Raw genomic sequence first — 14377 nt, forward strand, 5'->3', positions numbered from 1 at the left:
AAATAAGAAAAACGTATTTTTTGTTAGAAAGCTAAAATTGGAAAATGGAGACCCTAATCTTTTAGCAACTTTTTTTTGGGGAGGGAATGAAAAGGGGTGAATGGCCTAGAAGACAAATCAGAAAAATCAGAGTTACAACCAGCAAATTAGTAGGACAGCGACCATGCTAAAATATGTTTAAGTGATTGTTATAAAATTAAAAAAAAAAAAAAAAGGAAGAGAACACTTATTAAGGGCTACTTCTTTTTAAATTCTAAAACTTACCTTTTGTGTTTTACTTTTTGCCTACCTCAAAAGAAATTCTGTGTGTGCCTTCATGGTCCAATGTAAAAAATTCCCAGTATTTCAAAGACTATCTGACCAAAGATCCAGGCAGATACAAACCATTCTTATATTACCACTGCACAGTCATTGATATCAGTATGTTTTACGATTTCCTGTCCTGCTATTTCCCAGCTGGGGGGAAAAAACAGCACTGAGTTACACGGAGAGGGGAATATTCAGCAGCTGGGCAATGATCCTACCCAAAGATGGTTGTGTCCTGTGCTCACCTGGGAGGGGATAACTCCCAGGAGCACCAAAAGGCACCTTGGAGTGCTGGTTTCCAAAATATTCAGGCAGGTGGAGCCTTGCCAAAGGAAATGGGGGCTGTGGGATGTTGCACCTACAGCAGCTGCTGTCTCCATGTGGCTTTTGTGGTTTGGAGCCACCGCGCCCAGGGGTTTGGCTGAAGGCATTCCCAAAGAGAGGGAATAATTCCCATAACCAGGATGCTGGATTACTGCCAAGCCTGGATTAACACCTAATTAAGCCTCAAAAGCCAGCAAATCGAACTGGCTCAGAAGATGGCGCCTATCCCGTTACCAACTTGTCTTCACTTCTCTCAACAGCAGCCAGAAATGAACAATTTATCAGTCAGAGTCAAGTCTGACAGGAACTAATGTATTGGTAAAAAGTACAGCCCTTTCTGAAAAGGATCAATCTCTTATGCTCTTGCAATTTTTAATAAAGCTAAAGGCATCCTATTTATTTTTCTCTCTGTAATTCCTTTTAATTGCACCTCCATAGGTCACTGTACCAGCACCTTTCATTACATCACTGATATTGCTGTTTCTGTTTGTGTCTGAGATGAGGATATGACAACCAACACCAGCCCAGTTGTTGGAAACCCTTATGAAAATCAAAGAAACTTCCAGCAGCACAATCATGTTTTAATATTGGAAAATTTAAGGATCTCTCTTTCTCTCCCTGGCAATGTGCAGTGCTATGCAACTCTCACAAGCCTTTTAATATTTAAAAGGAAAAGCTTGGTAGACAAATGGCTCATCCTTCAGTAAGACAAAGGCAGCCAATACACAGCAAGGAACTGGATCAGGGTGATTTTTTGCTGATGAATTTTACAGCTGTTGACAACAGGAGATACCAAAACCCCTTGATACATTGCATTTAGGATGACTCAACATGCACATCCTAAACACAATCCTTCACCTTAAAAACAGAACAATCCCCTCCACCTAACTGCTTTTACAGCGCCTTTTACAGCCTCATTAAAATGCTTCATCTGTTTCCCTTAGCATTTAAATTGCTCCAAAAAGCCCATGACAATATTTCTAAAAGGCAGCGGGATAGAATTAACCTATTCCCAGGGCTGGGCTTGGGTTTAACCACTGGAACTCCAACCACACTCCCTCCAATCCCTGGTGATGGCACCAATGGTTTTAAATTACCTGCAAGGCTGCAGCCAGGGCAATGCAGCTTCCTGACACTTTCCTGGGACGTGGTGTTACATTCCCATCAGGGGAGAGCTGGGTCAGCAAGAAATATTGATATTTCTTGCAAGGGATGGTTTGGAGAGCTGTGATTTGGAGCATCCTGTCTTTCATAATAAAGGATATTTTTCTGTACCATCTTTATTCAATACTCTTTTTTTCATTCCCCTTCCCTCCTTTTTTTTTTTTTCTTCTTAAGGTGTGGTTTATTCTTACACCTGAAGTTAACAGGTAACAGGAACATAATATACCTCACAACATATATATTTTTTTGAAATATATCAGGGAAAGAGATCACTGAGAGTTACCAAGTGACTACACTTGGTTATGGTGTAGTCTATCACTGTGTTTCATCTTCCACACAAAACTGCTCGAGAGCATTATTTTTCTTAATGTGTTGTAGGCTAAAAATGAACCCTCAAGGGTTTCCATTGCTCTCCTTGTTGCCAGAGCAACAAAGCAATGCTCACCTGAATTTCTGCCACTGTAACTATCAATTTACAAGCCCAGATGAAGTTTGTGCTGCTCGCAGGTGTCACTCACAGCATTTTTACTACAAGCCACGTTTTTAGTGTGAAGGAATGCCAGGAAAACTCAAGAATATATCAGTATTTCTACTTGGTTATTGCTCCTCTTAATTCAAGTGTTTCCCTTCAAATATCTTGACCAAGGACATTCAAAGGGAAAGGGTAATACTTAAATCTTTTACATGAAATCCAGAAAGTCACGATGCAGGGTATTTGGTGGGATTTTCAACAAAAATTTGTTCACCAACTCAGAAGAAATCTCTTTAAAAAGCCTACTCAGAACCTTTCCCAATAAATTCCTTCCTAAAATTCTTTGTGGTGAGGACATAGGAGGTTCTGAGGTGAGGGGAGCAGTGATGAAACTTTTTAAGAGCATACAAGTTGTTTTCACTTTCTGAATTGAAAGAGGGTTTATTGTTTAACACTACCCATCCAAAATCCATATGGTGTTTCTGTTTGAAACAAGTGACAGAAGCAGAACTTCTATTGCCATACTGTAGAAAAAGGAGGAACACAACTCTCGAGTTATTTGTTTCGTGTAAAACCAAAGCCAGGAGGACGACGTGGAACTCTTAATTAAAAGATATTAATAAAGAGATATGGAAAATAGAACACTGAGACAACAGTTAAGCTCTATGGCTTATTTCATGTAATTCACAATTTTTCTCCTCTTAGAAACTAAGAGGCAGAGGAAGAAGGAGACAAGCTCAAAATTCCTTCCTGTTTCCAACTTCAAATTCCACGAGAAATCATTTTCAGACGTTGGATCACAGCATCAATTATTTTACTCCACTGAGCCAAGCAATCTGAAAGTGCAAGAATTGAAAAGAAAACCACAGGCACTTCCAGTTATGACATGAAAGACGTAAGGTAGTTAAAAAAAAACCCCACAGTGTTTTATTTTCACACACATGATGTGCACCTCTGTAAATGCACCATTCCTGAAAAAAAAATTAAAAATCTTTCCTTATTCCATGCAGAGTCAGATGCAGAGGCAGTGTGAATCACAGAGCTATATGAAGGGATTTTGGGCAGAAAATTGTCTAGGCAAGGGATTGAGAAATTCAGAGCTAAGCTTTTTTTTTTTATTTCCTCATTTCCCATACAGATATGCAAACTGCTCTGCTATCAAAATGAAAACAAATATTTTTTCCTTTTTTTAAATGTATAAAAAACCTCACAGCCTTGCACTCTTTTCAATCCAAACACTTAGGCCAGTGTTACAGAGAAGCCTGAAACTAGAGAAAAGAAAAATTGTCCTATCTGCAAAGAAAACACCTCATTCCTACCCCAGCATGAAGATCTGCACTTGCAGGATGGAAGCCTGGTCAATACACCCTCCCCGGCTCTCTCCCACTATTGTCTCCAGTCCCACCACGTGTTTGTTTTCAGGCAGGACACACACACACTTTTCATTTGATTGATGCCAAACTGAACATCTCAAGCTGAAAAACAAGCCAGCATAAAGACTTTCACTTCACAGCCTGTCCATAAAGACAGGTGCTTCTCCTTTGAGTTTCTAGGTTGCTGAGCTCAGCCAAATTAAAACAAACCAAAAAGTTGTCGTTCTTATTTTGTTTTCTTTCTGTTACACTCTCTCTAGAAATACAGCAGAACACAGACCTTGCTGTCTTGTCTGTCCATACATATGCAGATCAGCCTTTTCTAAATATCAAACTCAGAAAAAAAAACCAACAAAAACCCCACACAAGAGGGGGAAACTGAAAAGTTTCTTTTTTTTTTTTTTTTTGGTGCACCAAAGTGGAAAGTCGTGAAGTATTGATTTTTATAAAATCCCAAAAAATTCAAAGCCAAGTAGTTCCATTTGGTTGTATGGAGCATCTTTTGTGCTTCAAGACCAGTTCTAATCCACACACTCACCAGTGGTAGCATCCTTGTAAATTAAGAGAGGTAGTCTTGTTTTACTCTAAGGCTGAACAAGTTTGTTTCCCAGTTTTCACCACCTTGGACTATATTTTGTTACAGCTCTCAGGGAGGGTGACCCTCTCAAGTGGCAGCAGTGATCTCGAGGGAAAGAAACCACAAACCAACACTTCTTCTGGATCTCCCTTGCTTTTTCTCTGCTGCTTAAGTCTGATTTTTCTCCCTCCCCCAAACCATAAGCACAGTTTCAAAATAAACTGATGTAAACAGAAAGCAGTATTCATTTAATGCAATTAATAAGAAAGATTATTATTTTTTTCTCTTTTTCTACAGTCAGGGCTCGATTAGTTAGAAAATACTGACAGCTCCTTTTTCTTTTGTGAAAGAGAGATGGACAATTTTGTTCAGACAGTGGAAGAACATCATGGTGTGGCTTTTTATCTTTTTTTTTTAACTTTTTTCCATTTTTTTTTTTTTAAAGAAGGTACTGTAGAGAGCATAAAGGCTCCTTTTACTGCAGTAACAAATCCAGTACCGTAGCACTTCAGAGGTGGTTAACAGTGCTTTGGTTCAGAACCGGTGTTAGAAAATAAAGCTATAAAAGTCACGATGCAGGGGATTTGGTGGGAATCTCAACAGCGTTTTCTAGGAACGTAGGAGGGACTGAGGAGGCATTGGCTTCTTCCCCTTAGCAGAGCTCTTTGTCCTTGGTCCCGTTTTTGAGTCTGTTTTTGGGATCCAGCCCCTCACTTCCAGCGGTGGCGCACGAGGGAGGACTCGTCGTTGACCACGTCGTTGTCGGTGTAGCGGTGCTGGCAGCGGGGTGGGATGAGCAGCAGCACGATCAGCACCAGCAGGATGGCCCCACACAGGCTCATCAGGGCGTAGGAGGCGATCCAGAGCACGGGCTCGTGGAAGGAGACGCTGGAGACGCAGTTGCTGGCCACGTCTGCCGTGGTGAAAGGGCCCTCGATCTCGGAGACGGGCGCGCCGTCAACTTCTGGGGAGCCACAGAAAGGAAAGGATCAGGCAGACATCATTAAAAAGTACTTGTACATCCCTCTGTCATCACAAATCTCAATACACTAGAGTTTTACTGTCACAGACATCTTTTATGGAAAATCCTTTCCTTAGGATTTTTTCTCCTGAGAAGCAGGGAGGCCTCAGGAACAAAATGTAAAAAATTATTATCTGCTGCTGTGGAATGCAACAGGTGCATCTGGGATTGGTCTCATGTGGTTGTTTTTAATTAATGGCCAATCACGGCAGCTGGCTCGGACTCTATCCAAGACAGAAGCCTTCATCATCATTCTTTCTACTCTATTCTTAGCTAGTCTTCTGAGGAAATACTTTCTTCTATTCTTTTAGTATAGTTTTAATGTAATATATATAATAAAATAATAAATCAGCCTTCTGAAACATGGAGTCAGATCCTCATCTCTTCCCTCATCCTCAGACCCCTGTGAACACGGTCATATTTTACTACATTTCTCATTGCAATTAAAACGTGTCTTAGGTTGAAAATGGGTGTGTGTGTTCTATTCCTATCAGTGGGGCAGTTCTCTGCTGTTCCTGGGGCAGTTTTTCCTTTCTCTCTCCCACAGCCAACCCTCCCTGCAGGAGATCTCTGCTGTCCATGGCCACTGAGTGTCCCTGCAGGGCTGATCCAATCCCAGCATCCCATGGGGAGATGCTCCGCCCAGGGGAGGAGCCAAGCATTCCTGCCTGGATCCAATCTGGGCCTGGCACAGCACAGCAGCCTTTGCCCCCTGCATTGCCAGAGGAGCAGCTTTCTGCTGCCCTGCATGGCCAGAGGGAGCCCAGGCCCATCTGCAGCAGCCCTGGAGCTGCAGAGGAAAACTCCCCCCTTGTGCAGGATCCCTGCTGCAGCAGAGCCACAGCTGGCACTGCAGGAGGGCTGAGCCCCCCTGGGATGGGGCTGGGACACCGCCCTGACACACAGGGGACAGGGACTGCTCTGACTCTGGCAGGGTTGTTTTGTATTACTGCATTTTCATTTTATTTTTATTTTTTTCCTAATAAAGAACTGTTATTCCTATCCCCATATCTTTGCCTGAGAGCCCCTTAATTTCAAAATGATAATAATTCATAGGGAGGGGGTTTACATTTTCCATTTCAGGGGAGGCTCCTGCCTTTCTTAGCAGACACCTGGCTTTTCAATGCAAGACAAAACAAAAGAATCCCATGTTTATGAAAAGGGACTCTGAAGCATAAGGAGACTGTGACTCTCCCACATCTCCACAGGCTGTCCAGGAGAGGACAGACATTTCAATTAGTCAAAGCCCAAACCATTGGATCACTTTTTTACCTCTGCACTAATCATTCAAAAATATCCATGTAAATATCCTACAACATCCACCCTGCTGTAGGGCAAGGCTTGGGAAGTTTTTTGCTCGTTTCTGGCACTTCCAACAACTGGAAAAGCACCTCAGGTGAATCTTTGATCTGTGTTTGCTGTCTTCTTAGGGAGCAGCAGGAAGGTTCATCAGTTTGACAGATACCTGAAAGGACTTTACCCTGAACACAAGGTGCATTGTGGAAAGCAGCCCAGACCTTCTTGTGGATGAAAATCCAGAAGGAAGGGGAGGTGAGGCAGGAGAGCTGGGTGACAGATATCCACAAAAGGGGAGTGGATGAGAGGAAGGTCAGTGTCAGGAGTGAGGAACAGGCACATGAAGGAGCAATGGTGCTGGGCCAGGAGAACTAACCCAGCAACTCAAAAAATGATGACAAAGTTAAGGCAAGGAAGCAGTCATAATTCACTTCTCTAATCAGCCACTTCCATGGCACATCTGAATATTTTTTCATGAGGGCCCCAGTTTTAACTGTCCTGTCTATTTCTCACACATTTTACATACAGGCACACTCTTGCCTGATTGGAAGCGATCCCACTACTAAAAACTGCATCTCTTATTTTCACATATCTTAGTCACAACTGCTGAAACCACATTTAAAGAGACTACCATAAACTACCCCCTTGGAAGGAAGGAGGGAGCCTGGATTTTGCAAAGCTAACCTTTAAGGTTCTTCAGGTTTAAAAAAAATGCAGAATAGGTTGGTTCCTTTAGCTGCATAGATTTTGGTCGTCATTCAGTGCCTGGCCTCACAAGACCTTGTATTATTTTAAGATTTAGGTTTTGTTAGATTCAATTCAATTCAATTGTGGGCTGGTGTTGAAAGGGGCAATCCTGCACCCTCACTCCTGTCCCTCACAGCCCCGTTGGTGTTGGAGGAGGGAATGGGAGGCTGCAACTTGCAGATCAGATGGGACACCAGCCTTCACAACAAACAAAATGCCCAAACAAGGAATTTTCTGTGGAATCACTCATCTGAACCAGCCCTTTCTCCACCCCTAAGTGTGGGAAGGCTCCTTGAGCAGGAATATGCTGTGAGAGCAAACTGGGGGCATCCGAGGCTGCACCCACGAGGACCCTGGTGCTGGTGAATAACCAAACACCCACTCCCCAAACTCATTAGATGGTAAAAACTCTGCCTAGAAAGGTCTGTGGAAGAAATCCTTTTTGTCCAGAGCCCCAGGATTGCACTTTGCAATTATTTCTTGTGCAATTATTTCTAATGCAATTATTTCTTCTGGACATCTCACCCCCTCACACCATTGGTTTGTCTCTATGAAGTTCTGCAGCAACACCAAACTCAACCACATTTAACACCAATTTCAAATGCAAGGCCTAGATATCATTATTTAGTTGTATTTTGAAGAAGTGAGGGAGGAAAGCAAAAGCAGCACAATTTTCCACCTTGAAAATTACTTTGAACATAAACAGTCTCTAATTACTCATTATTTGGCTCCAGCACAATAATTACGCCTATTAAAGAAGACAATACAAAACTGTTGCCATAGTGGCTGACATTTTAAATTGCATTTTGAGAATGCTTGATAGCAGCACAGCCTCTGCTTTCTTCCCTCCAAAAGGGAAAAAAGTTTTCCCTCACACTCTTTCACCTTCAGGGAAATTGAGAGGAAATTTGCCTAAATTGTTCAAAGAAACCCTTAACATAAACTAACAGTCACACACTCAGCATATTGCACATTAACTGAATTAGAGGATTTTGATGTATTATTTTAGAATATCTGGTGGTACCTAACTACAGTACTTGTATAACCTTGAATAAATGAGATTTTCTTCATTGTTGGTAATTACAGGACAAAAAAGGTGCCTCTGGAAAAATGCTATTTTCTAACATTTGTGTAGAACTCAACACATGCTAGCTCACCCACTTGGATGGTGACAAAAGCAGTAAACCTGGAATCAGATAAAATTCATAATAGAATTGTGAACTACAGCTTGAAAGGGGCCCCTGGAAGTCACCTAGACCAGGATCCTACTCAGAGCAGGACTGTCAGAATCAACAGATCAGTTCTGCTGCAGGTTTATCCAGCCAGGCCTTGTAAAACCCCGAGGATGGGGACCCTGTTTCAGTGCTGTGCCACCCACCTCGTGAAGAAAAAACTCCTCATGTCCAATGTTCCTGAATGTCCCTGGTAGATGTTGCTCTTTGTTATGTAATTTCATTTTCACCTTCCTTAGCTTGCATTCAGCTAAGGGTCTACCAAACCCCAGTTCTTTTCCCACAGGGTTATTTATTTCTTCCTGATTTTTTTTTTTCTTTGCTTGGAAAGGGACCTTAAAGATTATCTAGTTTAAATCCCATGCCACGGGCAGGGAACTTTCCATTAGACCAGGCTGTTCAAAGCCCCATCCAACCTGGCCTTGAACATTTCCAGGTTGCTTCACTAAAACCAACTCGTTGATCTGAACATCCTGTCTCAAGAAGGAACCTGATCCAAAAATCTGTCCTAGTCGTCCTGTAAATACTAGATTATCAACAGGCAACTCATAATTATTTGTCTGAATAAGCCTTAAAGGGTTTCATGTAATGAGTTAAAGGCAAATTTCCTGCTGCAATGGAAGAGCTTCTTGCAACTATCTAACTTTCCTGTCACACACATCTTTTATGGAAAATCCTTTCCTTAGGATTTTTTCTCCTGAGAAGCTGGGAGGCCTCAGGAACAAAATGTAAACATTGATTATCTGCTGCTGTGGAATGCAAAAGGTGCATCTGTGATTGGCCAATGTTGGTTGTTTCTAATTAATGGCCAATCACAGTCAGCTGGCTCACTGTCTGTCCGAGCCACAAGCCTTTGTTATGTTATTCTTTCCTTCTTTCTCTATTCTTAGCTGGCCTTCTGAAGAAATCCTTTCTTCTATTATTTAATATAGTTTTAGTATAATATATATAAAAAAATAATAAATCAGCCTTCTGAAACATGGAGTCTGATCCTCGTCTTTCCCCTCATCCTTGGACCCCTGTGAACACCGTCACACTTTCCTCATTCTTGGTACATCCTGGAGAATAAAAATGATCAAAGGAATAATATTGAATAAGCCAGTTCTCAACTCTAGCCAGGCAACCTGGAAGTAACCTGGAAGTTCAATGAAATTAAGGTTTTTAGTGCTGTTCCCATAATTTGTGTAATCATCATGTACAGCTCTACCACCTTAGAAAATCAATTGGATTTAATTTAATGTTCACACTAAGAAAGCAAAAGTCATTGCAAAGCCACACTGAACAGTCTTTAACATTCCTCTGTTCCTGAAGATTGGAGCCACCAGTAATTCAGTTTAATTTATGCTCACGAGCTGCCTAGAAGGCTCCCAATAAATGCCATGAACACAGTTGCTATGGAGGGCAGGGCTGGCCTCCACGGGAAGCTCCATCCCTCATCCTGCACTCACAGCCGTGGCTCTCTCATCCAAGGGCTGTTAAATATGGAAACCACAAGCTGTGAAGGAGTAAAACTCAGCATCACTGGCACAATCCAGCAAAATGTCATCTGCCTCATGTGAGTGGAATCTGGCAGCTCCGTGCATCTCGTCTCAGCTGATTCCTCAGGAAGCTGAGTTCCTGTGATGCTGGTGAGACATGTGCAGAGAACGTGGACAAGGAGACCAGGAGGAAATGGCTTGGAGCACCAGCTGGGTGTAATCCCATGTCCAAGCTCATGGAAATTCCAGTGGCAGCTCTGTTCAGCAAGCTCAGCTCTTCCTCTCCAGCAGAACTACCTGAAGTGGCCAAACTATGCTTGCAGGGAGCAATACGAACACCACAATGTTGTTATTATGGTTCTCAGATTATTTTTCTCACCAAAGCAGTTCCAATGCACAGCAGCTCCCCTGCTGACCATGTGTTCTCTCTGATGCCCCTTCCTCCCCACACTGATGCCTGCAGCAGGATGGGGCAGGAGGCAGCTCCACTCTTGCTCCAGCTGCAGTCAGGAGGCACCAGGAAGAATGAAAGGCAGGGAAACCTGGCCTGCAGCATTTGTCCAGTTACACTCTCCTGCCAGATGCATTCAAAATGTGTCTTTCATCACTGCCTGGCACCTCACAGAAGTGTCTATAAAGCAACTCGTATCAATATCCAGATTTTCACTGAAAGCAAGCTGAAAGCCAACAAGTCTGAGCTTGTTAACAATGGCAAGAGAAGGAAGGAAGGAAGGAAGTGGCGGAAGGAAGGAAGTGGCGGAAGGAAGGAAGTGGCGGAAGAAAGAAAGAAAGAAAGAAAGAAAGAAAGAAAGAAAGGAAGAAAGGAAGAAAGGAAGAAAGGAAGAAAGGAAGAAAGGAAGAAAGGAAGAAAGGAAGAAAGGAAGAAAGGAAGAAAGGAAGAAAGGAAGAAAGGAAGAAAGGAAGAAAGGAAGAAAGGAAGAAAGGAAGAAAGGAAGAAAGGAAGAAAGGAAGAAAGGAAGAAAGGAAGAAAGGAAGAAAGGAAGAAAGAAAGAAAGAAAGAAAGAAAGAAAGAAAGAAAGAAAGAAAGAAAGAAAGAAAGAAAGAAAGAAAGAAAGAAAGAAAGAAAGAAAGAAGCTTTAAAACTGCCCTAGAGCTGCAACTCAGCCTGCCAGTATCTCTGTTTTTCCCTTCATTAAGCACTCCAGTTCTAACTACCTTTACCTTCTCTAAGACCTTAAAGAAGCACTGCCACCTCCAGTCCTTTGTCTCACCTGAAGTTTGCATGAGAAATGTTTTTCAGGGCATAGACCATTCCTGTTTGGGACAGAGACCTGAATATGGGTGCAGATCCTTCCCCTCATCTCCCACTTGTGATGTCAAAGCAATGTCTGAACAACAAGGGGAAGAAACCCCAAAGCTTTTGGGTTTTAGCTGCCTTTGGTGAGAAAAGAGAAATCATGAAAGTTAACCAGCACAGTAAAATCAGCCAGAAATGATGAGCTTCCTCACAGCTAATTGATAAATTAATGGCTTTCAGCTTACAATGAGAAAAGTAATTGTTTAGAATTAACACAAACACTACACAGTCTTAATGTGAGTCCCATTTTCACCTCAGTTCTTTCTTTGCCAATTTCTGAGGGGCTGAACAGGCTGAATTTACATTAAGAGAAAAGTGTGAGCAAGGCACTTCACTGCACACTTCAAGAGTTGGTTGAAGAATCCATTTATGCACAGCTCAGAGCAGGAACCAGCCCAAAATGAAGCTGCATTAAAAAAAACCAGGGACTCATCTGATCTAACTGTTGGGGAAAATGCACACACAGACAGATGTCCCAGAAAGATCATCTCTGTGAGAGGGAAGAACCCAGCAGATACCCAGAGCTGAGCCTGATTCACTTCATGCCAAAAGATATTGCAATAGTTTTCGGTTTTATTTATTCTTTTCTTTCCCCCCTTCCTTTGAAATGTGAATAACTTGGAATTTCTTCAAAACACACCCTTCACACTGCAGGAGTACCCGCACTTTCTGCCAACAGATACGTGGCAAAGGTGTTTCTCTGATTTTCCTCACTCCCCAAATCCTGAGAAATTTTCCTCTTACCTGCACAGGGACTCACTGCAAAGCCCACTCTCCTCTGGGCTCTGTCAAAGATGACATAAAATCCTTCCATGACTGTAGCACCAATGACCAGAGCGTTTGTGGAGGAGGAGATGCCGAATCTGTAGCACTGCAAATTATCCCCTATCACGAGGATGGGTTGAATGTAAAGCTGTTAAAAGGAAAATATAAAAAAAATATATTACATATATTATAAAAATAAAAATAAAGCCAGAGTATAAAAAGCAATACCTTACAGCAGGTAGAAGTTCAGACTTTTTCATTTTTATAGTTCAGGCATGAAAATTCCACTGGAAATGGAGAATGGATAGGGGCAAACAGATTTTTGTACATGATTTAAAACTGGTCAAAGCTAACAGGCAGGTAAAGAGGTAAAGCTGGTGGATTCTAAAATGAGTTTGAACATAGTCAGTCGCTACATGCAGGTCAACAGCAAATTCTCAAGATTCTCACTTTTTACCATATTTTCCATAAGGGAAGGGTGGCTGAGGCAGAGCCTGGGAGATGAACTCAAATTAGAGAATTAGTTATTAAAAGAATTATTAGGATGGAGTTGATTCAGAGAGCATTCACTGTCAGCTGCAAGGTTCTAGATTTTATAAATTCAAGTCACATTTCACCCCCTGTCTCCTCGGGGAAGATGAATGATTGTCAAGCTACATGATCAATACAGAAAAAGCTTATCATAAGGCTTTACTATATTTCAAGTTAAAATGTACTTAATAGGTTCATTCTTTCCTTTGCTCCTGCCTGTCCCTTGAGGTAAAAGAATGTATTAGTAATGTTAGACAATACCAGCCTGTACTGCAACTGACACTGGGAGGAGAAGCCAGAGAAGAAAAACAAAAGTGGCACATTATACTCTAAATATAATGGAATAGATGGAATATTAATAAAAGATAAACCAGGCGAGTTGCAGAAACTGGTGAAGAGCTCACAAAGGGTCATTGCCAAGATTTTCATATTCAGAAGAAGTGCTCCAACTCAAAATGCCACGAGAAACAAATCAATTCCCTTTCCCAAACGAGAAGATCAAAACGAGCAGAGACATTCTGTATTGACATCTGATGTGGCCAAAGCTCACGAAAACAAAACAGAAAGTTGCCTGTTTTTCCAGACAAATTGAAAAAAAATCATTCCCAACTAGATGGACTGCACTGAGAGGGAAACTGTGCTTTGTCCCTTTCTTTTTTGCTTTTAGGTTTGAGAAGTTTGTTATTTTCCCTATTTAAAAATTGATTTTTAAAATTTGATTTAAAAAGGTTTCCCTTTGCACGCAATAAGCCAGTTCTCTGTTAATGCTAAAAATAGCTCTTATTTCTTAAGAGCATGTGCTTCATAATACTATTTACTATTTTATAATAGTAAAAATAAATGCAAAGATGAATAAACAAAGAGACCTGTGGTAGGATAGAGATCCGAAACGACCTACTGGAGTTTTCATCCCTCAGGTAAATGGAGAGTTTGGGAAATAAGGACCAGGGTTTTTCACTTCTATCCCAGCATGCAAGCTGTGTGCCAGTCCAGAATTCAGAGGAGAATTCTTGTATCTGTAAAACAAACCAACCAAACAAAATTATGCTTAAAGGTTACAGCTATTTTGATAGGTTTTTGTGAATCACTGCCAGTGTTTGATACTTCTTTCATTTCCACGGAGAAATTCAAGAACACAAATCTGAGCTGCTTCTTTAAGGACCAAGGCAAAAACCCAAACCCCAACACCCAAACTGAGATGTGTCATGACCCAGCATGACCTGGAGAAGGGGGAAGAGGCAAAAGCAACTTTAGCTCTCCCTTCCCTCCCTGTTTTTGTCCCATTATTTCCTCTACAACAGTGAACACGTGGCCTCCCTGAGCAATCACTTCCACAATGGGATTTTACTGCCTCCCTCCCTCCCATCTGACCAAGCACCAATGGTTTTGCATTTTACATTCTATAAAAAACACAAACCAAAGCACAAACCACGTGAATGTGTCATGAGATAATGAGGTCACCTCCCTTCCTCATGCACCTACAGCTTCAGAGCTTTGAAGCCAAGGGCTAAGCCAAAAATCTCCTGGCATCTGAGGGAATCAAGGTTTGCTGTAAAGGAAAGAAACACACCCTCTGTCTCTTCTGAAGCCCTGTCACTCCCTACCAGTACAACCTGGTATGCTTTTGAATTAAACCGATTAACAGCATTTTGTAACACATATCAATGGAACTAACAAAACAAAAAGCCAACCCCTACAGAGATTGTTTGGCTAAGACAAACATCTTGCTCAATGTTCCTGCTCCCTGAAGCTGACCTGCTGCCAGATCTGAGC

The 14377-nt window shown here is 41.8% G+C and overlaps 1 protein-coding gene across 1 annotated transcript in view; it reads right to left on the reverse strand.

The window, feature by feature from the left end:
• Nucleotides 1–241: 241 nt before the first annotated feature.
• The window catches only part of BACE2 (beta-secretase 2), a 31188-nt gene continuing 17052 nt past the window's right edge, over nucleotides 242–14377 (reverse strand). The window contains exons 6-8 of the mRNA XM_058824870.1: nucleotides 13471–13620; nucleotides 12053–12221; nucleotides 242–5180 (exon numbers count right to left, since the gene is read on the reverse strand). Coding sequence (XP_058680853.1) covers nucleotides 4927–5180; nucleotides 12053–12221; nucleotides 13471–13620 — 573 coding nt within the window. The 3' untranslated portion in view covers nucleotides 242–4926. The remainder of the gene's footprint in view (nucleotides 5181–12052; nucleotides 12222–13470; nucleotides 13621–14377) is intronic.

The sequence above is a fragment of the Ammospiza caudacuta genome, chromosome 2 (assembly GCF_027887145.1).
Source record: "Ammospiza caudacuta isolate bAmmCau1 chromosome 2, bAmmCau1.pri, whole genome shotgun sequence".
Lineage (NCBI taxonomy): Eukaryota > Metazoa > Chordata > Aves > Passeriformes > Passerellidae > Ammospiza > Ammospiza caudacuta.